The sequence below is a fragment of the Dipodomys spectabilis genome, unplaced genomic scaffold (assembly GCF_019054845.1).
Source record: "Dipodomys spectabilis isolate Male_0828 unplaced genomic scaffold, ASM1905484v1 ptg000187l, whole genome shotgun sequence".
Lineage (NCBI taxonomy): Eukaryota > Metazoa > Chordata > Mammalia > Rodentia > Heteromyidae > Dipodomys > Dipodomys spectabilis.
Genome location: NW_024870864.1, coordinates 7,270,388 through 7,296,317, shown reverse-complemented (window position 1 = coordinate 7,296,317; position 25,930 = coordinate 7,270,388). Strand labels below are relative to the sequence as shown.

The 25,930-nt window shown below is 39.3% G+C and overlaps 1 protein-coding gene across 1 annotated transcript; it reads right to left on the bottom strand.

Annotated features, from left to right (window-relative positions):
- Positions 1–19,233: 19,233 nt before the first annotated feature.
- Positions 19,234–25,063, bottom strand: Il1rl1 (interleukin 1 receptor like 1). The gene is made up of 7 exons (XM_042695508.1): positions 25,000–25,063; positions 24,002–24,212; positions 22,687–22,861; positions 22,435–22,597; positions 21,194–21,265; positions 19,688–19,829; positions 19,234–19,595 (listed from the first exon to the last, which is right to left on the bottom strand). Exons 1-7 carry the CDS (start codon positions 25,061–25,063, stop codon positions 19,433–19,435), a joined length of 990 nt encoding a protein of 329 aa, XP_042551442.1. The 3' UTR covers positions 19,234–19,432.
- Positions 25,064–25,930: the final 867 nt, after the last annotated feature.

Below are 25,930 nucleotides of genomic sequence, written 5' to 3'. Positions count from 1 at the left end.
AGTGGAAGGGTTCTTACCAAAAGAATTCACCTTTAATAAAGAAGGAAAAAGAATACCCTTCAGGATGCAAAATTTATTTGAAATTTCCTCGTGAAAACAATCTTGAGAAAGAACGAAGTTGGCAAACAGACTGATATGATGGTTTGCAATAAGGCAATAACAGTCATGAGAGAGTGATATTTATGGAAGGATGTAAATAAAAACCAGAAAAAAGGCTAATAGATCTAAACATTTATAATCACTTAATTTTTGAACAAAACATTTAATTCAATGAGTAGAAATGTCTATAAATGTCGTTGGAATTGCTGGGAATGAGAGGGGGAGCGGGGAAGCAAACAGCTTTTTCCTTAATCTAACTCTATATACAAATACATTCACAATGTATCATAAGCTTAAACAAAAAAGCTAGAACTATAAATAGTTCAAGCACATAGGAGACTACTTACCTTCCCTTCTGGGACATGAAAAAAGAATCTTAGATAGGACATGAAAATCACTAAGTAAGACAAATGAATAAATTGAATGTCATCAAAATTAGCAATGTCAGGCAGGGGAGGTGGCTCAGTGGAAGAGTGCTTGTCTTGCATGCATGAGGTCCTGGGTTCCATTCCTCAGCACCACATAAGCAGAAAAACCTGGAAGTGGTGCTGTAGGTCAAGTGGTAGAGCACAGCCTGGCGCTGAAGAGCTGAGGGACAATGTCCAGGCCCAAAGTTCAGGCACCATGACTGGCAAAAAACAAACAAAATAATCAGCAATGTCTACTAATCAGTAATATCATTTAAAAATACATAAGTAAGGCTGAAAGGATTCTCAGAAAAGAATTTGTATCAACAATATATAAATAATTTCTACATAACAACAGTATGTTGATATGGAGTTGTCTGTGTTATCTTTCATCCACCATGACAAAATACCTGAGAGAGAAATCAACTTAGAAGGGGAAAGACTTGTTTGGACTCAACCGTTTCAGTCTATATTGGCTTGGCCCCAACTCTGTGGGCCTGTGGTGAGCACAAGCATCATAGCAGAGAGAACAGAGATCTGGTGCACAGAGGGACAAAGAGGAAGTGGTAGGGGACAAAATGTATCCTTCACATGCATGTCCCCAAAGACATACTTCCTCCCTTTGTTATGAATGAGGAGTCCCACATATCCATCCCAGGGGACCACACAGAGGCAGGCAGGTACAGGAGAAAGATTATTATAAGGTTTATTGAAGGAGGCATATTTCCCCCAAGAGGGAGCCCATGGGAGGGAGCACATGGCCTCTGTCACCCTCCAGGTAGCAGGAGGGGGTCTAGGAGTCCGGAAGTGAAGTGGATGGGAATCCAGGTGGATCTGGGCAGAGAGAGGGAGCAACCAGATGTGTGGGCAGGAACTCCAAGGATGCGAGGGGCTCAAGTCTGGAGCTGAGGACCAAAGGTCCTCATAATACTAACAATAAAGTCACCAGTGAATTAATTATTCAATTAGGTTAACACCTACACTAGCCAATTAGCTCACAAGTACCCCCATCTGAAGACCAACCCTTGAACATATGACCTTTCTGAGAGACACTCCATCTTCCAAAACACAAGGGCAAAAGCTCTTACCTTAAAGGGAACAGATATGCTTGAGGGCAAGAAAAAAGCTGGCCAGCATTCATTGTCAGAGAAATGCAAATTAAGACTACCATGAGAGTCATTTAACAACCATTAAAATAATTCCATTACAAAGAAAACATAATAAATACAAATCACAAGTGAGACAGAGGAGCAATGCATCCTTCATCCATAACTGATGGGAAGTAACAATTGCATTATTTGTTTGCACAACAAGTCCTTCAATTTCTCAGATTTCAAAACATAACCCTTACCTGTGATTACATCTAGGTATTGACCAAGAGAAATAAAGATGTGTCCACAAAATCATTCATGGGAGCCATAGTCATAGCAACCCACAAATGGGAAACAACCTGGATTTGCCTCATCAGAACAGTAATTAAATGTGAAATAGGCATACTGGAATACTGCTCAGCAATGCACAGAAAGTAACTACTCACTAGTGCAAACACAGAGGAATGAAAAATATTCCAGTGCGTAGAAGTGGCCAGATACAATCCCATCTAAGTTCATAAATACGAATATCAAGATCTGACAGGACAAATGTATGGAAGCAGATTTACAACACTGTGTGCCTGTGGGAAAGGGAAGGGAATGATGGAGAATTGTTCCACTAGAGCTGGGTGATATGGCAGAGACATTTCTGTTGTATCTGGTGGTGATAAGTACACACAAGGGTTCAGATGTCAAACTGAACACTGAACTAAAGATTTAAGATACATGTTTGGCCGGGCGCCAGTGGCTCACACCTGTAATCCTAGCTACGCAGGAGGCTGAGAGCTGAGGATGGCGGTTCAAAGCCAGCTGGGACAGGAAAGTCCGTGAGACTCTTTCCTCCAATAATCCACTAGAAAACTGGAAGTGGAGCTATGGCTCAAGCAGAAGAGAGTTCGCCTTGAGCTGAAGAGCTGAGGGACAGCGCCCAAGCCCAGAGTTCAAGCCCCACAACCAAAAGAAAAAAAAAAAAGAAGAAAAAAAAAAGAGACATGTTTGATTGTGTGCAAATCTGACTCAATTAAAAGAATTCTTTGTTGTTTTTTGTTTGTTTATTTGTTTTTATAATTCGTAGGCATTTCCACCATAATGGTTATGGCTGAATTTGTTTTGTTGTCCTTACCTTGTGGCTCTCTAACTTTGTTCACACAGTGAAATTAGAGTGATACTGTCAGTCAGGAGGATCCAAATATCAGGCAGTTCAGGGACCTTCTTAGGCATGAGCAGCTTGAAATCATGACCCTCTGGGAGCTAAGAAAGCCCTCGGGGTCATCTTCATTCTCCCATTTTCCATTTGTACAAACTGAACCCAAGAGAGTTGAGGTGACAAGAAATGGTGTGTAAAGTTAGGAAAAGAGTAGGAGAAAAAGAGCACAACACTGCAGAGTTTCCGCCAAGCTCATCCAGCTAGGGTCTCTCCAGTGCTTCTCTCCCTCCAAGTTTCCGCAAGAGATCTCCCAACACCCCCAGGCAGAGCACAGACACACATTGGTGACTGGACTCAGCTTCATAAGCCCATCTTCAGTCTTTGGGCACTCAGTACACTTCCTAACAGAGAAATGTTTGTCAACTACTTGCGAAGGGGCTTACAATGCAGACAGTGGCATACCGAAATACAGAAAACAAAGGTGTTAGGGAGCCAAGAAAAAATTATCACCAGTTAATTCCTTGTTGTGACACCCTGTTTACTTGCTGCAGAAAGATCTCATAGTTAGCTGTATGCTTTCAAATAGCTACTGTACAAAGGGAAACAAAAGCAATTTCCTATATCCATAAATTTAAAAAAAAAAACAATTTCTTCAGTGAGTAGGGAAAAGGGTTAAAGGCATATCTATTCCCAATAATGAAACTGGAGAGAGAAGATGTCTTTTTGTGTCTGTGAGATACTTCCATTTATTTTTAATTATTTCTTTTTAATTTTTTTTTATTTTATTGTCAAAGTGATGTACAGAGGGGTTATAGTTAACTAAGTAAGGTAGTGATTACATTTCTTACTCTTTTAGAGGTTTTCATTGAGAAAAATCACAGAATATAATCAGTATTAGAAGAAATATAATGGTTTTATAGTTACAACTGTTGCCATATATTGAATTATTTCTGTGGTCCAAATACTTCTACTCTATCACTGCTACTACCAAAACCACAATAACAATTTCAACAATAATTTCAACTTCCTCCTCCTTCTCCTCTATTTTTCCTCCTCTTCTCCTTCTCTTCCTCCTCCTCTTCTTCTCCTTCTCCTCTTCCTCCCCTTCCTCCTCCTCCTCATCCCCTCATACTTTGCTTCCTCCTTCTCCTCCTCGTCCTCTTCCTCCCCCCCTCATTCTTTTCCTCTGCTTTCTTCTTCTCTTCTTTCTTCTCTGTCTCCTTCTCCTGCTTCCTGCTTTTCCTTCCTCTCCACCCCTTGCTCCTCTTTCATGATTAGCACAGAAATACAGTATGTTTCATATTATTATTTTCATATTACCTAAGGAAAATAAGCTTTATAAAGATGAGCAGGAACTTACTCATGATCACACAGCTGTCAGATCAAAAATGGAATGACTTGCTGATCTAAATTCTGTGATACAAGTCAATACAGCATCCTTTCTATTAGCCAACTTCAATATTCAAATAAAAAAAGGTGATACCACCTAACAATCTACCAGAATAAGGTAGCCAGACTTAGAAAATACAAATTATAAAATGTCAGCTAACTTTGGAGTTTAGATCGGCTTCAGATGAAATTTTTATTCTTTGAACTCAATTGTAAAAGGTATCCTGTATGGTAACTGGAAATACAGCCAAGGATACAGATTAAGGATACAGGGTTCCTTAGGGTAGGGAGAGCAATGAAAACACTGACATTGATCATAATGCATTATACTCAGAAACTGATATAGCTAATTGAAGCCCCTGAATACAACTACTTAAAGATAACTAAAAAATATAAACAAAGAATACATGGAGGCAGGTACTGGTGGCTCATGCTTGTAACACTAGCTATTCAGGAAGCTGCGATCTGAGCATTAGAATTCAAAGCCAACTGTCACAGGAAAATCCATAAGACTCATATCTCCAATTAACAAACAGAAAGCTGAAATGCTGCTGTTGCTCAAAGTGGTAGAGGGCTAGCTTTGAGCAAAAGAGCTCAGGGGTAGCACCCAGGCCTTCAGTTCAAGCCCTACAACCACCACCACCAACAACAAAGAATAGAGGATTATTAGAAAGATGGCTATCTATAGATTGTTTGGACAACCTTCTAGAAACATGATTTCTTATTACCCAAGATTCTAGAAGTCATGAACGGCTGTCAGTTCTAAGAGTTCAAAATTATAGTTCTGGTCAAGAGTCTGTTGTTCAGCTTTCTTTTTGCCAGTTAAATATGGGATTATGCAATTTATTAAGAAGTAAACTTTAAGATACCAGAAACAGTCCTGTCTAAGTGGGTGCTTTCTAAGCACTAGATTCCCCAAGGGGCTCCCATGGCCCAAAGAGGTTTGTGATCAATAGGGCACAGGCCAGAGGGTCCCCAAATGTTCAGATGACTCCATTTTGCCAAAACAGTTGGTCAAAAGCCCTACAAATTTCACAGCGGTGTAACATAAAGTCTCAAAGTTTTAAAAAATGTTTTTTTAACTTGTATTTTTATTAACTTTAAGTAGTTGAAAAAAGGGATTACCATTCAAATCAGTATATAAGTACAAGGAAAAAGGGATTTCCATTCAAATCAGTATGTAAGTACAAGGAATTTTGATTGACATCACCATTTTCATCATTCTCCCCTTCCCTTCCAACCCAACTCCTCAATTTTCCTATTTTAATAGGGTATGTACTGAATATCATGACTGCTTCTTCACCTTCTTGTCTCTGTTCATCTGCCCCCTCCCCCCCCTCCCCCCCTCGCCCCCCCTCCCCCCCCTCCCCCCCACCCCCCCCTCCCCTTGACCTTACCTTCTCACATCCAAGTATCAGCTTGCTGGTATTCATTTTGTTTAGCTGAGTTTGTTTTCTTAGTAATGACACCATTTGAATTCTCTCATGCATGGTGACACTTTTTTAAGAATTGGGACATGAAGGCATATTGATACGGTCAGCACAGAATTATTTGTAGTTACAAGCATTCAGTTGAAGCCACGATAGCACAACCATGAGAAGATTTTAAAATGTTAAATTTTAAAAAAAGTTGATGTCTGGTCAAATGTTTTCTTTGTGATGTTAAATGAAAAATGCAAAACTCTATAAAACATGATTTCAGCTTTTCAGCTTCATGAATGGCATGTGTAAATTCCAGTGCTGGTGGCTCATGGATGTTACCCTAGCTACTCAGGACACTGACATCTGAGGATCCAGAAGCCAGCCAAAGCAAACACATTAGAGAGACTCTTACCTCCAATAAACCAGAAAAAAAGCCAGAAGTAGAGGTGTAGAATGCCAGCCTTAAGCAAAAAGTTAAGTAAGAGTGCAAGGCCCTGAGTTTAAGCCCCAGTATCTGTACAAAAAAACAAACAAACATTTTTTTTTCATTTAAGTAGAACACAATTTAACAAAAATAATCAAAATGATAGACATGAGATTTATTTCATTATTGTACTCCTTTATTCTTTCTATCCTTCTACAATGTTTCTATTACTTTTATAATGAGAAAATCACATTTCTAAAAGATATGAAAAAAATAGATGAAGAGGATGGGCTGGGAATGTGGCTCAGTGGTAGAGTGCTTGCCTAGCATGCATGAGGCCTGGGTTTGATTCCTCAATACCACATAAACAGAAAAAGCCGGAAATGGTGCTATAGCTCAAGCGGTAGAGTGCTAGCTTTGAGCAAAAGAAGCTCAAGGACAGGGCCCAGGCCCTGAGTTCAAAGCCACAGGACTTGCAATATATATATATATATATGTATGTATGTATGTATATATGAAGAGGACTGGAAAGGTGGATCAGTGATAGAGTGCTTGTCTCACATGCATGAGGCCCTGGGTTCGATTCCTCAGCACCACATAAGCAGAAAGTCTAAAGTGTCTCTGTGGCACAAGTGGTATAGTGCTAGACTTGAGCTGAAGAGCTGATGGACAGTGCCCAGCAGCCCAGAGTTCAAGCCCAACAACCCGACCCCCCCCCCCACCCTAAGATGGTGCATGCTTGTAATTCTAGCACTCAGGGGCTGAGGAAGTAGGATCACAAGTTTCAGGAATACCTGTGCTACACAAGAAAGAAAGAAAGAAAGAAAGAAAGAAAGAAAGAAAGAAAGAAAGAAAGAAAGAAAGAGAAGACAAGAAAGAAAGAAAGAAAGAAAGAAAGAAAGAAAGAAAGAAAGAAAGAAAGAAAGAAAGAAAGAAAGAAAGAAGAGAAAGGGAGAAAGAGAGAAAGAGAGAAAGAGAGAGAGAGAGAGAAAGAAAAAAAGAAAGAAAGAAAGAGAGAGAGAGAAAGAAAGAAAGAAAGAAGGAAAGAAGGGAGGGAGGGAGGAGGGGGGGCAGGAAGGAAGGAAGGAAAGGAGGGAGGAGGGAGAAAGAACGAGACAGAGGAAGAAAGAGGGAGAGAAAGAGGGAGAGAGGAGGGAGGGAGGGAGGAAGTAAAGAGAGAGAGGGAGGTAGAGAGGGAGGGAGGAAAGAAGGAAGGAAGGAAGGAAGGAAGGAAGGAAGGAAGGAAGGAAGGAAGGAAGGAAGGAAGGAAGGAAGGAAGGAAGGAAGGAAGGAAGGAAAGAAGGAAGGAAGGAAGGAAAGAAAAGATGAACCAGGCAATCCTAACTACTTAGGAGGCTGAGGACAGCAATATTGCAGTATACCCTAAGTCATACCACTTGTGTGGCCCCTTTTCAACACAGTTGAACACAGTGGTACACATACGTTTTTCTGGTTTCATAGGGCTGAGATTGGGAGAATCATAGCTCTAGGCCAATCCAGTGAGGGAAGTCCCTAGAGTATATTTTACATCTCAACAGAAAGAGGCTGTGTATGGACGTAGGGCAGTACAGGCTTGTCATTCCATCTATGTCAGGAAGCCTGAAATAGGTGGATTACAGTCCAGATGCTGCCTGGGCAGGAAGAAAGACCCTATCTTAAAAGTAACCAGTATTAAAAAAAAAAAAAAAGGGGAATTGAGGGCCTAAGTTCAACTACAGTAGCTAAGAAAGAGGCAGGGAGAAAGATAAAAGGGGGGAGGAAAGGAGAGGAGGGGAGAAGAAAGAAAAGGAGAGGAGAGGAAAGATGTGAAAGAAATTTTAAAACTGAAAAGAGCCATTGGCTTTAATGGATATTTGGTAAGACATTCCAATAAAATTGGGGGAAGTGACGCTGTAGTTCAAGTGTAGAGCGCTCGCCTTGAGCTGAAGAGCTGAGGGACAGCGCCCAGGCCAGAGTTCAGGCCCCACAACCAACCACAAAGGGAATATTTAGATGATAAAACTGAGCAACTATCAAATAAAATATAATAAATTCTGCCTTATGGGGAACATGATTTACTATTAGTGTTCTGTTGATGGAAAACAGAATGTTCTTTGACATGATATCAACTTTAAAACTTTTAGCTTGATCTCAATGGAGATTATTGCTAATAAATGAGAAGAAAGAAAATAAGACATAGAATTAAATAAAAAGTGTACTAAAAAATGCTAGGTGGATAGCTAAGATATGGAACCACCCAAATGCCCCTCAGTAGATGAATGGGTCAAGAAAATGTGATATAGATAGACAGACAGACAGAGAGACAGACAGAGAGACAGACAGAGAGACAGACAGACAGACGGACAGATAGACGGATAGATAGACGGATAGACGGATAGATAGATAGATAGATAGATAGATAGATAGATAGATATAGATAGATAGATAGATAGATAGAGATATACACAATGGAATTCGTTGCCTCCATCAGAAAGATGACACTGCCCAACTTGTTAGGAAATGGGAAGACTTGGAAAAAATTAAGTGAAATAAGCCACAAAAAACATAGGTCCCATGGTTTCCCTTATTTGCAACAACTAATATATGTATAGGATAATCTTATCCAATGAGCTGAAAAGCTCAAAAGCTATGTATATATGACCATATAAGATGATGCTAAGTGAAATGAACCCAAGATAGGGACACAAGAAGTTTTTTCTTTGTCTCTGTTGTTTTTAACATACTATGTCTTTTTTTAAATTTCTTTTGTATGTTTATCTCCCATGGTATAACCTGTTTTCACTGTATTTGACTCTGGTGCCCTGCATCTTGTATATACATTTTTCTAACTTGGGGACGGGAAGGGAAATAACAAAATGCTGAAACAGGAATACAGGTTGATCCATTATAACAATGAGATGTACAAGACACTGGTAAAAATGAACTTTACAACTTCAAGTGAGGGCGGAAGAGTTGGGGAGGTGGGGAGGGAAGGGATGGTAGGGGAAAAACAAAGGAGGGGATAACAATGCTCCATAGGAAATGTACTCATCACCTTACTCATGTAACTGTAACCCCTCTATACAGTATCTTTACAATAAAAAATATTTTTAAAATGCTACGTGGAATAAAACAAGCAAAGGGAGGCAGATAAAAGGGGAAGTGGAGCTAAACACTTCTGGGCCTTTGATAGCTGGTAAAGTGGAAGTTATTAGATAGAACCTAAAGAACGTAAGGCCTTCACTGTCTCCTGCTATGGTGCAGCATTCCAGCTCTGAGAAGTCAGTTCTTCAAGTTCTGCTGCGTTCACATGTCCAAGCAAGGACTAATGACCTTGGTCGTTCATGGCAGTCACACCAAAAGTCTTTCTGTGGACCTTGCTTGGCATTGGCATTTGGTACCTCACATGCTTCCAGAATTTAGAATTCAGGGACTGTTTGTTGGCCATGTAGTCTTCCCTCCACTTTATGGTCCCCTGAACTTCCACAAGGCGCTTGAGGGATTCTTGAAGACCCCCAGTCTGCAGAGCATCTGGTTCTCCCAGGGCCTCCATTTCAATAAGAATCACTTTGGAGTCATTCTGGATGAGGGCGCTGTGCAAGGCAATCTCCTGCTCATAGACAAACTCCTTGCTGTGTGAGACATGAGGGGTCATGATGAACATGTGCCGCCTGCTTCTCCGTATGTTGGTTTCCACTGTAGTCGCTACATCTAGTTATGTAAGAAATGGATTGAGATTTCCTATCATTTATTAGGCCTAATGTTTGGATCATAAATGTTCTGGGCATTAAGCCAGGCATCAGTGGCTCACTCCTGTAATTCTAGCTACTCAGGAGGCTGAGCTGGGAGGATCACAGTTCAAAGCCAGCCTGAGCAGGAAAGTCCGTGAGACTCTTATCTCCAATAAACCACTCAGAAAACCGGAAGTGGTGCTGTAGCTCAAGTGGTAGAGCACTTGCCTTGAACTGAAGAGCTGAGGGATAGCGCCCAGGCCCAGAGTTCAAGCCCCACAACCAACCAACCAACCAACAAACAAACAAACAAATAAATATTCTGGGCATTAAAAAAATTCTCATTGTTGAGCTGAGAGGGTGGCTCAGTGGTAGAGTGCTCGCCTTGCATGCATGAGGTCCTGGGTTCGATTCCTTAGCACCACCTAAGCAAAAAGAAAAAAGCTGGAAGTGGCACTGTGGCTCAAGTGGTAGAGTGCTAGCCTTGAGCTGAAGAGCTGAAGGACAGTGCCCAGGCCCAGAGTTCAGGCCCCACGACCAGACCAAAAAAAAAAAAAAATCTCATTGTTATACTCTGGTGTGAGATTCCGACACTGTTCAAGTAACTGATTCAGAAAGTAGAAATTAATTTGAAGCTACTCTGGGCTTTTTGCTAGTTAACCGGAAATAGGAATATCACAGAGTTTCCTGCCCAGGCAAGCTTCAAACTGAGATCCTCCAATCTTAGCTTTGTGAGTAGTTAGGATTACAGCCATAAGCCACTGACTCCTGGCTTATTGTTCCTACACCATGAGAATATCAGCCCTAGGTAGATCAGTCCTAACTAGAATATCCACTTCAATCCTTCCAGCTAAATGGGTATGAAGATAGCTACTCTATGACTTCATGAGAGATTTAGAATTTAGATCCATTAAAATTTTCTCCTTCGGTTATTACTTGGAAGGATATTTGGTTACATGTTTTAAAAAGGCTTAACATTTTAGATCCGCATGAGAGAGTATAAATTTAAAAAAACCTTTAAGGATATTCTGAACATACTTTAAACCCCAATAAACTCTCTTGTAGCAGAAGATTCGTTCCAGGTGAGAAAAAATTCTAAGGTCAGATCTCCTTTTCTAGTTGGTGTTTACAGAGCTTCAACACCATGGAGATTCAATGGATGGGCTTAGATAGACACATAAAACACCTAGGTCTCAGGCAAGGAGTAAAAGAATATTAACAAGCAAAACCTCAAACCGAACAACTCAAGATCTTACAGAGCTGTGGCTCATGTGGTGTGAAATAAGAAAGTCAATGTGAAATAGTGTCAGCTGAAGAAGGGAGTTAGTCAAAACATCCTAAGAGTGGATTTTTTTCAGGAGGTATGGAAGATAGCTAGCATGAGAATTAACACACTGCACCAGACAATCATGAACTTTCTGTAAGGGAAGAGTTGCTTTTGGTATTGTTCCTGTAGCTCTTAGACTGTCTGGGTAGAAGAAAAGTCAGACGACATGCACTGAAGGAGGGAAAGTAGGAACGCTTTCTAAATGACTGTGTTTTTGCCTGGTGAAAGAAACCCAAGCCTGAGCCCTACAGAGCAGCACTACAACCAGGGGCAAGAATAGCTAGAATAAATTTGATGGAACATGAAGAAATAAAATATGAAGAGATTACGCTCAGATATGGCCAAGTGTGAAACCACTGATGATTGCAGTCCCCACAGGACCTTAAGCAGACTTGTGACGTGAAAAGCAGATTCATGACCATCTTGCATGACATGCCACCTGCCAGAGTAGCCAGTGGGAAAATCGGGGGAAGCGGGCGGGGCCTCCTGGGAAGGACTGGATTGCATCATTCTCAACTGTATATTTTGGGGGTCTTTGGAGATGTTTTTAGGCTATTAGAATTACTCTGGTATTCCAGAAGTGGCCTATTCCACCTGTGCAAATGCCTTCCAATGTGTAGACACTTAAATCTCTCTCTTTAACTATAATTATCATTTTGAGATGTTAAACACTGACTTCATTAGGCATATGCCCGTGATGCCCTTGGCTCCATTCACCCTTCCAAACCCTTCCCACTGTCTGAGAAATCATAGAAGAGTTGACAAGGGATGAGAAGTATTTGATGCATATATATATATATATATATATATATATATATATATATGGAAGAGAAAATTATTGCTAAAATGGAAGAGAAAATTATTGCTAAAATTGCTGGGATTGTAATAAAGTTGTATGTGAAATTGAATAAGAATATACTGGATGACTGAGGTTTTTTTAATCACTAAGCAATATCTCTCAATCACTAAGCAATATCTCTCTGTATCTCTGATTTTTTTTAATTTTACATCATTTGTCTAAAGTTAACACATTCTACTTGCTTTTCATTAATTTTATCATAATATATTTTTGTTCATCTCTTTTAACCTCTCAGGATCATTATCATTGAACTAGATTTTTTATGCTCATGATAAAAAATTAATAAAAATAGTAAGAAACAGAAGTCACAGCTTTACTTGTCCTGAAGAGAATACGAGTTTGCAAATGTTTTACCAAGATAAGGAAAAGTCTCTGAGCTCTCTGAAACACTTAGCTAGTTCCTCTGAATATCCGAATCAAATTCTTCAAATTTTCAGTTCTTTTACAAATCTAGATATTTAATAGGATCCAAGAGGCAGTAATGCTTGATACTAAATGCACTCATTACCTTGCTCATGTAACTTTACCCCTCTGTACAGGATTTTTACAACTGAAAAATGTATTTAAAATAAAAGAGGATCCAAGAGCAGAGGAAATGTCATAGGTACAATATTAGCTGACCCCATCCTGCCACTCTTAACTGTGATACCACTGTGCCACATCACTGACTATACTGTGAAGATCTCATCATTAGGACATGATGGAAAGAGAAGAATAAAGAACAAACATCCCTTGGTGTGATTTAGGAGGTCCGGTCTAAACAGCTAAAAAGGTTAATAAAATTCCTGTCCAATTCTGGGATAAGGTCACCTAGCTCTGAGCCTTTTCGTGCTTGTAAATTTCTCTCTGTAATGTGTATTGATAGCCTCACCTTCTCCAGGTAGCAGGTCTCTCCCATAAATGCATAAGTTGTATCCACATTTATTTTCAAGCACATCAGGCAGAATCTGGTAAACAAAGTATTCCACAGAACTGTCCCCCTCTGAACTGCTTCTGTAGTTCCGTGGATAGATAACATAAGCATCATAGAGCTTTCCATCTGGAAGTAAAAACAAAAAGCATGACTTCATTACTGGGCTCCAAAAATTCTCAATTCGTGTGTATTTGTGTGTGTGTGTGTGTGTGTGTGTGTGTGTGTGTGTGTGTGTGTGTGTGTGTACTGGGGCTGGAACTCAGAGTCTCACATTCTCATTCTCACAAGGGTGGTGTTCTACCACTACCACAGTTCCACTTCCACTTTCTTGTGGGTTAATAGGAAATGAGAAATTTCGTCTGAACTGGTTTTGAACCTCCATGCTCAGATCACAGCCTCTTGAGTAACTAGAATTATAGGTATAAACCACCAGCACCTGGCTCATTTGATTCCTGATAGGCCTTCCTGACCAAGTTGTGTGGAGGTGAGTGAATGTGTATTATTCTCTAATCAGAATAGAATCAGGAGATTATCACAATCCACTGCTACAGAACATGGTCAGAAAATAAGAATCTCATTCTCCAAATTCTCTTTCTCATTACTGTCTCAACCTGAATTACACAAAAGAGACAAAAGCCTGTCCAGTGCAGTTCAAACCATATGGTCAAACATGATTATTGATTTATTATTAAGTATGTATAGTCATGGATAGTGGTTTCCTTCTATGCTGCCTCATCTTCTTTTCCCCATACCATAATCCTTACTTATCTACAGGGAATATACTCCAAGACCATCAATGGATACCTGAAAGCCTGGAGAGTGATGAAATAAGTATACTTTGCTTTTTCTTATATGTAAGTATCTAAGTTTAATGTTTTGTTCACACACATTATTGATTAACAATAATAACTAATGATAAAGTAGAACAATTATAATATACTGTAGCACAGTTGCTAGTGTCACTTCTATAATTTAGGCCAATTAGGAAATAAGGTAAGTGTAACTTAAAGATAGGCACTGTGATATTACAACAGTCTATCTAATAACTAAGCCAGCTCTTGGTTAATGGGTGGATAGCATATAGAGTGTCAACACACTGCATAAAAGATTCATGTCCTGGAGGCGGCAGAGAAAGACAGTATGCACTTTCATCACACTATTCACAGTGGAGTGCAATTTAAACTTTATGTTTTCTGATTTATGGGATTTTTCATGTAATATTTTCAGACTTCAGATTGCATCTGCCTTCCATAGAAAGAGGTGGAAAACTACAAGGAAACAGTCTCAGTTTCCCACAAATAAAACAGATGCGAATTGAGTGGACTGTATAAGAAAAATCTAACGTTTGTTTCCTTTCAAATAAAGACTAGGACTTTTTTGGCAGACAGGATATCTTCTTTCATGTGCACACCTTATGTGCACCTGTACCCTTACAGATCAAGTTTGCAAGAAAAGAGGAACAATTTTGTTGATGTCTTTTATTCCATATACGTTTACCAATACACATTTTCCAAAATATTTCACCCTTCCCTAATTTAGGATAGATTTTGTTATTGGGGATTTAGTAGGAACTAGAATCCTATTGGAAAGGATTTTTGAACAGTTGAGATGACTCTCAGAACCAAAAGAAGAAATAAAGCAAGGTAGAAAATAGACCCTTATTAGACTAAAAAAATTACTGATAATGTCAGCATGGAAAATGGAAACTGTATTAAGCAGCATAACTATTATGATTAATAACCAATCACCAATAGCCATTATGATGCTTTTGCTTTTAAGGAAAATCTTGAAACTTGGTACTTACCATTATTAGTTTTATAAGGGCTAGCTATGTCTCTCCAGAGCAGAACAACATCAATCCAGAACACTTTCAGGACTATCACCAAGACATTAATAAGCATTAACAATATACTACATCCTGCAACTATGTAGTACATGCTCTGACGATTAACTATCAAAAGACAGGGAAAAGACAAAAAACAATCATTATTGTAACCATAACAAGGCAAAAGAAATGCATACATGTTTGTCTCCCTGGGGAATACAAGAGTTTCACACCCAAGATGCTCATCTGAAATTTTCATGGCCACTTTAAAAAAAGTCAGTCAACTGAGCCAGGTGCCCGTGACTCATACCTATAACCCTAGCTACTCAGAAAGCTGAGATTTGCAATGCAAAGCCAGCCTGGGCAGAAAAGTTCATGAAACTCTTATCACAATTAACCACCAGAAGTTGGAAGTGGAGCTGTGGCTCAAGTGGTAGAGTGGTAGCTTTAAGAAAAAAAAAGCTCAAGGAGAATGCCCAGGCCCAGAGTTCAAGCCCCAGGATTGAAATCAAGAAATTGAAAATAAAAAGTCAGTAAACTGATATTTATTGAGCTCCCAACACTGTACAAGGCACCAAATTGGGCATTACAAAAGACACTCAAAGGCAAAGCAGACACAAGAACAAGTGCAAACTTAGCCAAGGTGGTGCAGAGAAGCAAGATTTCAGCTAGTATAGGCATTTCTAAAGAGCACTTGCTCCATGATGGATGGGAAAGGACAGGAAAGGAAAGAGGTCCCTAAAGAACATGCAGAATTCAGGGGGATGGAGAGAAGAAAATAAACCACACTTCCCAGAAAGGATGTCATGAGTAGAAGTGAATGTGTTTTCTGAGGAACTGGATTAACTCATTTGGGGAATTAGTAAAAGAAAAAAATGTGATGACAAAGGGAATGAGGACTAGGTTTGATAAGACTTGAAATGATTGGTAAAGAATTTTCCCTATGCCGAATGTCACAGAAACTGAAGGAGAACTTCGAATGGAGCATTAAGAATGTAAGTGTCTTTCATGTAAGATTCATTTGATGGTAACAGATGGAAACAGACCACAGGTTTCTGAGAAGAAAGAGGTGTTTTGGGAGCACATTATGAGGAGAATATGAACTTACAAAACAAGGAGGAAGGAATGGACAAGCCTGGTGTGTGTGGGGAGTCGTAAGGAAAATGAATCTGTAGATTCAGGTTAGTTTCTGCATCAGAGGCTGATGGTATGACAGCAAAGAAGCTAAAAATCATAGAAGTCTCTGAGCACATTAGATGAAGAAGTCAAATTGCTAAAATCTAGGTCCTACCTAGATTTCCTGATGGTGAACAGAACAAATAAAATACCGATAGACTAGAATATACAAAATCACTCCCCCATATACCAGGTAAGATGAACACCATCCTAGAACATAGGTAAGTAGAGAACATTCATCAGTGATAACCAATGCACAGACCAAAGATGATGACATACATGTCATGCTGGGTGACAAATTCCACCCAGTGTGTGGCTTTCCTTTTCTGCAGGATCCTTTGCCCACCACCAGCTACAGTGTGTTTACAGGTCCACAGCCACTGAACTTCATCCTGGTATTCTTTGCTTCACAAAATGCATATGTACCATGACTTGCATCCTCATGGACTTATAACAGATATGTACAAGTTGAACATCAGAATCTTGGTTATTGTTCCACATTTACATCCATTTCTGACCTATTAGCTAGATTATCTTAAAAATGGTGCTGTTAAACCAAGCACTCGTGTGTAATCCTAAAACTATTCAGGAGACTGAGATTTGAAGCTCATGGCTCAAAACCAGCAGGAAAAGAAGGCCAATGGAACTTTTTATCTCCAATTAACCAGAAAAGATCTAAAAGTGGAGCTGTGGCTTAAGTGTTAGAGCACCAGCCTTGAGTGAAAAAGCTAAGGCCCTGAGCTCAAAGCCCTAGTGGGAAGGAAGGAAGGGAAAAAGGAAGGAAGGAAGGAAGGAAGGAAAGAAGGAAGGAAGGAAGGAAGGAAGGAAGAAAGAAAGGAAGAAAGGAAGGAAGGAGAAAAAAGAAAGAGAGAAATTGTGCTGCTTAAAGATAAATGTGAGGAGAACCTCAAATAAGAGTTGATCCTGCCAGGTGCTGGTGCATTAAAAGCAAATGCCTTGTCATCCTAACTACTCAGGAGGCTAAGAGCTGAGAATTGTGGTTCAAAACCAGCCCAGCCAGGAAAGTCCATGAGTCTCTTATCTCCAAATAATCACCAGAAAATCAGTAGTGGCACTGTGGCTCAAAGTGATAGAGAGCTAGCCTTGAGCAAAAGAGCTGAGATAGTGCCCAGATCCTGAGTTCAAACTCCATGACAGACAAGAAAAAAAGGGTAGGGGGTGGGGAAGGGGGAGGGAGAGGAGATGGGAAGGGATGGGAAGGGGAAACAAAGGAGCAGGCAACAATGCTTGATAAGAAATGTACTCATTACCTTGCCCATGTAATTGTAACCCCTCCGTACAGTATTTCCACAATAAAAAAGAATTGATTCTATGGTTCTTTTTTATTTTAATCTTGTTTCCAGGTTTAGAGTTCTCAGCTTTGATATCACTGGTCTGTATTTACAGTCTCCTCTTTTGACATAATTCAGCAGCTCTCTGAGGACCTGACATTATGAAGTCAAGAATAATCAGGGCAAAAGTGATCCAAAGGTGAGAGAAAGAGCTGAATGAAATGACTGAACTTTCTAGTTGACATTTTCCAGAGAAATTATCGAAAGTCCAGCCAAATGCATACAGAAAATGTACTTCTCAAAGGGACTGTTGAAACTCTGCAGGTGGCTGAATGATTTCAGCCAGAGGAAAGACATTTATTCAAGACAGTTGAAGTTCAATATCCACCTACATGTGAATGATTCAATGAATGTGTAAGTGATTTTAGACATTTGAATTCTAGCTTTATGACTGCAGTATTTGACAGGATGTACCACTCCTTGTCTTTGTTTTATCATCTATGAAATTACAAGACAGAAACATTCTCCATATTGTGAGTCTTGAGAAAATTAATGAGAGACTTCACTGTATAATAATTAGGCTGAACTTGGACATAGAAATAAATGCATGTCTGCATTATTATTACTATCATAAGCAACAAATGTTTATTTGAGAATATTTAATAATTAGAGACAAATGTATCAAAGTTCATTATTTAAATTCAACAAATGCAGCAATTTTAGAAATAAAGAAATTCATTGTGACAAACTGAGAAGTAACAGACAAATTTTGTTTAACATATACAATTGTGAAAACAGAGTACAATAATATGCACATGAACAAAAATAGGTGAAATACAAATAGACTAGAAAGTACAAAATCACTCCTCATGAACACAATTCAAGGACACAGATAAGTATAGAACATTCATCAATGATAACCAACATCCAGGGAAAGGTTGAAGACACACAGGTCATGTGAGTGTGGATTCCATCCAGTGTGTGACTTCCTTTTTCTGTAAATCAATATGTCCACTATTACCCACAATGTATTCCTGTAGTCTACATCCATCCTAGAGCAACAACATCATCACCAGAAAAGAAAAGCCGAATGCCCTACAAGATACAACAGTACTTAAAAATAGCATTAAAATGAGTCATACCTCCGTACAGGTCAGAGGGTTAAGGTCCAATATAAACAAGAAAAATCCCAAGCACCATCTCCAGTAGAAAGACTATCTAGGATCTTCTGAAACTGGTGATCTATTTCCTCTGCACTTCTTCTACAGTGTCTTAGGGTGTTTATCTGTACTTGACACAGGAGTATAAGCTCAGAGTCTTTCTGGCTAGTTGATAAAAACTAAATACTTTCGAGGCTGGGAAGGTGGCTCAGTGGTAGAGCGCTTGCCTTGCATGCGTGAGGCTCTGGGTTCGATTCCTCAACATCACATAAGCTATAAGAAAAAAGCTGGAAGTGGCGCTGTGGCTCAAGTGGTAGAGCGCTAGCCTTGAGCTGAAGAGCTGAGGGACAGCGCCCAGGCCCCGAATTCAGGCCCCATGACCAGACCCAAAAAAACAAAACAACACACACACACACACAAAAACTAAATACTTTCTACATATGTAATTACACTACCACAAAGGAGTAGTAGTGCAAATGACTATATTTTTTCTCTTCTCTCTTTTATTTTACAGAATGCATCATGTAACAAACAGATGACCACCTGGAAATACAAAGACCAGGCAAGGAGACTGACAAATGCCTGGGAAGGAAATGCTGCTGAAGCCCTTTCCTGTGTCAATGTCACAAACCTATCAGGAGGTGGGACAAAGGGTCAGGTTGCCCTTCTGGTAAGCAGTTCATCTCTAACATTGGTTAGTATTGCTGGGGTCTAGTAGCAAGAAAAAGAAAAAGAACTTCTGGATGGGTTTGTTACTATTTTGAAACCTATGTAGACCGCAAATTCCCTTGATACTTGCAACTAGAAGGATTGACAGAGGAAGCAGATGAAGGATGAAGAGGAGATGGCAAAAGAAGAGGAGGAGGAGCTGACAGGAGAAGAGGAGGAGAAGCAGGGAGAGAAGAAAGAGGTGCAAGAGAGAAGGAGGAAGAAAGGGAGGAAGAGGAGGAAGAGATGGAAGGAAGGAGGAGGAAACAGAGGGGAAGAAGGAAAAAGAGGGAGAGAGTCAAGAAGCTTCCTAACAAAGAATAATATTCTGAAAAGACCAGATTTCAAACACCATCTTGAAGAGGAAAAGTACATTTTATGACACAGGCCATTTTCTTCCTGATGACGAATCTTTCCAGAACCAAACCACAACCCATTTTCTTCAAAGAAACAAAGGTCAGCTTCCAGGTGACACAACAAAGTCTCAGACACACTCCTTACTTGGCTTTTTCCTTTGCAATTTTATGGTGTGCCTTTTCATGCCATGCAGATTCCAGGCCACACAGTCATACTCCCGGGACAAATCTTCTTCCCTCACTTTAGTTATCTTCAAAAACTTGTTTAGACAAGTTAGGTCATTGCTAGAACTGAGAAAGTAAGCATGTTACTTTGACTGTTTCCTTGGCATGTGCAAAGTGACAGAAGGGACAGAAATGGTTTAACTTCCACAAAAAATTACCTTTCATTTTGACCTTCCTCCTCTTGAATTCTTGCTTCACCCAAGCTCTGAACTTTGCGTCGGTTGATCTGCCACAGGACAAGAGCCACAGCCTGCTTGCCTTTCCCAAAGCAAGCAGTGCAGGTCACATTTATTGGTTTTCCTAGATGAAGAGTTAAAGAAATTCATCAACAAGCGGCAGTTAATTGCACGGAGTGTGAGAAAAGTTCAGGGGACACCTTCGGAGTTCTGCAATTCTTTCTGATTTCCTTTCTTACCTGTAGCACTCCATCTATTTGGTGCATGCTTTTCGTCTACTCTATGTCTCCTCATCCCCATTTTCATTTCACTCACTGTTAAGTTAGAATCACAGCTTTCCCCACCCACCCACCTACCCCTCACGTCAGGGAAAATCTTCACTGGTCCCTTCAATGACTTTCTCCTCCCACTGAATTGTCTTTCTCTTTCCATCAGCTACCATTTAGTGATCACCTCAAACTTGTAAGTATTCAAAAAGAGTACTCTCCAGCACTCCATCCCAACTCCTTGAACTTGAGACTTCTTCCTTGTAGAATTAAAAGCATCAGAAGAGTTGCTTGTTGACCACGCATTTGCATTCATTGGGTTATCCCTTCCCCAATCCTAGGTTCCTATGAGGAGCTTTGATAAGAATTGGGCATCATATTCCAGTTTGAGGAACCTCTGGGAGGTGACAATGGTATAAAGAGAGGTTTGGGGCACAAAGAAAGGCTAATGATGTATCATTGGAGAGAGGAAAAAGTTGCAGGGAGCATGGCTGTCACTCTACACATCAAAATAGTGTTCTGGACTTGAGATGACTAAGGAGTCTTGGATGTGATGCTCTGGCAGAGAAGGGTGAATAGAGAGAAATCGCATGGCAGTGGTGCTATTTGAGTGCAGTCTTGAGAGAGGAGGAGGAAAAACAACATGGGCAGAAGTAGGGCAGAGTATGAAAAGCACTGCCATCAGAGTGATACCATGTGACATGAGGTTGTATGGAAGCATGAATGGCTACAGATGGACCAGGACAGAGGCACAAGAAGAGCATGAGGATGCTTGTTTCACAGAAGAAGCCCTTCTCACTGCATCCTGCTTCCAATGACAACCCAGAAAGACAGAAATAGAAAGAGCCAGAAAGTCTGTCATTTTGTTCATTTTAGCCCCCTCTCTCTTATCCATGACTTTGGATATCCATGACTTGGGCATGCCCTTGAACAACTCTGAGCTTAAGTTTCCTCCAAAGCAAAGTGGACACATCTACCCAGAGGATGGACATAACAATAAAGTGAGCTGGATACACGGGGCACCTTGAATTCCGAAGTGCAATGCAAATGTAAGGACTGTATGTGGCTCTGATGAGTTCCTAATGTTAGCAAGTACTTGAACCAGGTGTTGCCACTCTGCCATTTGCCATAGGCCTCCAGGTCCCCCATCCTAAATATCTGATCTAGGGGAATCTAGACCAGGGGTCAGGAGGAAGAACCAAGTAAAAAAGCATTTTCTTACCAATTTCCACTTCCTTGGTTTCATTGTGCCGAGGAGCCTTGATTACTGGTAACTTAGAAAATCCTTGATTAACTTTAAATTAAAAACAAAAAAGGAGAATATAAGCATTAAGAGAGTATGATGTGATCAAACAAATCATATTTTCATATACTAACAATAATTCTCAAAATTTTGACAATAATATTTAGTAATATGCACAAATAAAAAATTTCATGTAATACATTTGCTGGTAATACCATGATGCTCTCTGACTTTTTAATCCTTTTCTATGTCATTAACACAAATGTTGCATTAACCCATTAAATTAATTGATGCTAATTTTTATTGGGGTAGTGTGATCAAGAACTATTGCAGGGGTTGATGCTTAATAGTGAGAGGGATGAAGAGAAATATGTTTTGGTGATGCTTATTTTATAACAATGGGACAATTGAAAACTTTCGGACAAAAACTTGTCTCCAGTATTGCTTTGACCCTAAGAAAATCTCCACTTAGAAAGTTTCTACTTGATCTGCACCTATGCATCAATCTGTGCTAAGGAGACTATGAAAAATTGTTTCTGATAAGGTATGAAGGTGAAGTCTTCCCCCAAAATGGGCTTTTGTAAGACTTAAAATACATTTGGAAAGAATTTGAAATAAGTATTTGACATCATTGAAGATATCAAAATCATTTCAGGACTGAAAACTAATCCACTATATCTGTATCCAACAGTTTACCTTATCACACTAAACCTTCTGTATCTGTGGACCCCAAAGTTACAAATTCAACCAAATGTGGACCAAAAATGTTAAGAAAAGATTGCTTATGTGATAAATATGCATAGACTTTTTTTTCTTGCCATTGTTTCCCAAACAATTTAGTATAACAACTACCTATAGAGAATTTACATTGTTTTAGGTATGATAAGTCATCTGGGAATGAGTACAGGTATAGGTAAAAATGAGGATAGGTGTGGATATACAAACAATGCATCATTTTGTATAAATGACTAGCTTCCTGTATGTTCATTACTAAGTGATCCTAAAACCAAATCCCTTTTCAATAAGTAATATGATCTCTTCCTGGACGTTTTTAGGTCTTGATGTATCAGGGAATTCCTGTAATACTACAGAATATGGAGAAGGAATCAGGAGGGAGTTGATGGAGGGGAATAGAGTGAAGGAAACTTGGCCATAAAAACTCAATAATTTCTTCTTCCTCTTTGCTTAAATCCACTCTTGTATAAAGGTCAGTGGCTTACCTTTAACTGTGAATAATCTGGTTGCTGTCACACTATAATTGACTCCATTCTCAGAGTGTACAAATTTACATGTATAATCACCTTCATCCTCACGTCGCGCATTGTCAATGACCAAAGATGACATGTGTGTCTTGTACCTTGATCCTTGAAGAGCTTTACAATTCTGAAATAAAAAATTACATTCCCACATCAGTCATTTTTCACTTTTCAATTTTACAAATGTTATCTATTTCTTTCCAAATTTCCACTTACCTTAAACCACTCAATAGGCACTGTCCAATTGTACATGTCAATTGTAGGACAGTGTATTCTGGCGTATTTTTCTGAGCCAGAAACGGTTGTGTACATCAAGTGATCTGGAATGTTGCAGTCTGGTTGCTTTTTATATATGGTGACATTCACATAGCCAGTCTTATTGAAGGTAGGACTATTAAAATAAGGCAGGTAATTAAAGAGTTACTTATGTTGCTTTTTTTTCTTTTCAAGAAAACTTATGGTGCTTTTTTCTTTTTTTATTGTGAAAGTACTGTACAGAGGGGTTACAATTACATGGGCAAGATAATGAGTACATTTCTTATCAAGCACTGTAGCCTCCTCAAAAATCTCAGGATTCAACTACATTTTTGTTACCCTTGAGATAAAACATAACCCTTATTCTTCATTCACTATGTCTGTTCTAAAGCTTGCTTCTAATTCTAAAAGATTACCAGTGTTTATTAAATGCTTACTAGTACTTTTCATGGAGGTAAGAATTTGTCATGGGTCCCTTCATTTTCTTCTCATAGCATTCTTAAAAAAAATACTGTTAGCTTTAGTTATAAAAAAGGAATTTCAATTCAAGATGTCAGCTCGTGAATATAATGTATCTTGATCAGTGTCACCCCTTTCTTCATTCTTTCCCATCTCCTCTAATCCCAGCCATCCCCTCCATTTTCCTAGTTCTTTTTCCACACGTGCACATTAAATACTATGGTTGTAGTCACCCACCCTTTCTCTTCATTCATCTACTCCCTTCTCCATGATCTCACTCCCAACCCCATCTCTGCACCCTTAACTTCCAGAGTCCTGGTAACTATTTTGTTAGACTATAAGCTAGTTGCTCAAATGAATTACACTATTGGAATTCTCCCTTGCATATACCACACTTTCATTGCGATGTTTGTGTATACATGCCTATAACCTCTTACAGCAATATTTTGAGATGGATTGTATTATGGTATGTATTAGACAGATGAAGAAACTGAAAGGTACAGAAATAACTTGCTAGAACTAGTGACAATCAGACCATGAATTTTAAACTGCCTGGCCTCAGAACCTCTGCACTAAAGAATACCCAGTTTCCCTTTCTATGTAGTTTATCTGATGCTTTATGAGTATTAAATAAAGGCAGGAAATCAAATTAGGTCAGAATGTCTATACAGGCTGAGTGTTTTGTGCACAGAAGCTGCTGTAGCCTACCACTAAGGTTTTGGATCTAACCCAATTTTCCCCACCATAGAACTCAATGGTCAGATGTCTATGTTATTGATTTTGAAGATAGTTCGATTGAAGAGTATGGTGAAAATACCTTCGGATAATGCACGAATAAATGCCAGAATCATCCACTTTGGCAGGCAGAAACTTAAGACGATCTTCTGAAGCAAAGACACGATTTCTTTTCTGTGTGGGAATACTTTCATTTGTTTTTAAGTAATACCAGTCCACAGGGTCAGGGAAATCTCTATTTTTTGGACACTTCACAATTAAAGCCTCATTTTCCAGACCCCAGAATGGCTTACCTGCAAATACAAAATACAAATACAATCCTGAAATTATCATATGGAAAGATCATGAGTCGTATGCTTTTTGATATTTCATCTAGGAATATTTTGGGGGGGGGGGATCCAGTCGTGGGGTTTGAACTCTGGGCCTGGGCGCTGTCCCTCAGCTCTTCAGCTCAAGGCTAGCACTCTACCACTTGAGCCACAGCTTCACTTCCGGCTTTTTTCTTTTTGCTTATGTAGTGCTGAGGAATTGAACCCAGGGCCTCATGTATGCAAGGCAAGGGCTCTACCACTGAGTCACCTTCCCAGCCCCCTAGGAATAAAATTTTAAATGAGTAATATATCATGATACTTTGAGAAAGGATAAACAATTAACCTATTTTATGAGTTGTTCCACAGAGTACACAGATTACTAAATTAATTTAGCTCTAAATCCCAATTCTACTCCAAGGGGAAAGTAGCTAAGTCTAGCTGAACAATTCATTGTCACTCAATAAACACCTCTATTATTTCCTATGTACAGGCCACAGAATGTATTTGATATGTTTGAATATGTAAATATAAAGTTGTAATGTATTATAAATTTAAAGTTATCATATGCATTTTTTGTGGAGAGTTCCTTCCAATAGATTTGGGATGAAGGACAAAACAATAAACTTTCAGTTAAAAAAAAAATCCAGATGGCAATCCAGAGAGTTTCAATTTGGGAACTTGGCAGTTTCTAACTGGAAGCTAAGAGTTGAAAACAAAGCAGATGTTCTTGGAATTATTTCATGAATTTAAATTGAAAAGTAATACTTACTACTCTTAGCCGCTGTGGTGAAACATACGAGAATCGCTAGAATTGTCAAGATCCCAAGTCCCATACTTTATGGATCAAGAACAAGCGTTGGCAAGTGGTTGCTGAGATGTCAAATGAACCATTGACACTGATAGGGAAGAGCTCCTCTCTGAGGTTGACGTTGCTGCCTAAGACGTAAAACTGGAAATGGTGTTAGTGTCTCTCCTGAAAAATAAATCAAACAAAATCACAAGCAAAATATTTATTTGGCCGTGATTTTTTACTTACTCAAGACCACCCAGGAGAATCAATCAACACTTAATTATTATGTACATATATACACAGCAGCAGGTTTGAGACATACACTACTGCATTATTCCTACTTGAGACTGGAGATGGGATACAGTCCTCACAACAAAAGCACTGTTTCACAATTATGTTTTACCAGTCTTGTATTCTCAAAGAAGCTAACTTAAGATGAAAAATCTGGGTAGGAATTGACGGCTCATGTCTATAACCCTACCAACTCAGAAGATTTGAAATCTGAGGACCACAGATCAAAGCTAGCCTGGGAAGGAAAAACTTCAAGACATTTTTTTCCAATTAACCACTGCAAAGTCACTGTGGCTCAAGTGGTAAAGTGCTAGCCTTAAACAAAATAGCTAATATACAGTGCGCAGGCCCTGAGTTTAAGCCCAAGTATTAGTAGTACGAGAGAGAGAGAGAGAGAGAAAAAGAGAGAGAGAAAGAGAGAGAGAGAGAGAGAGAGAGATGCACTTTCATTTCTGAAATTTTAAAACCTAAAGTTTCAGACTCCAGAAAAGGCAACAACCACAGGCTGGTTACAGCATGCACATGTATGTTAGCTTACACCTAAGCATGCATGAAAATAAATCATTACCAAACTAAAAAGGAAAAAAATCATCACCAAACCATGAAGCAAAGAAAAAAT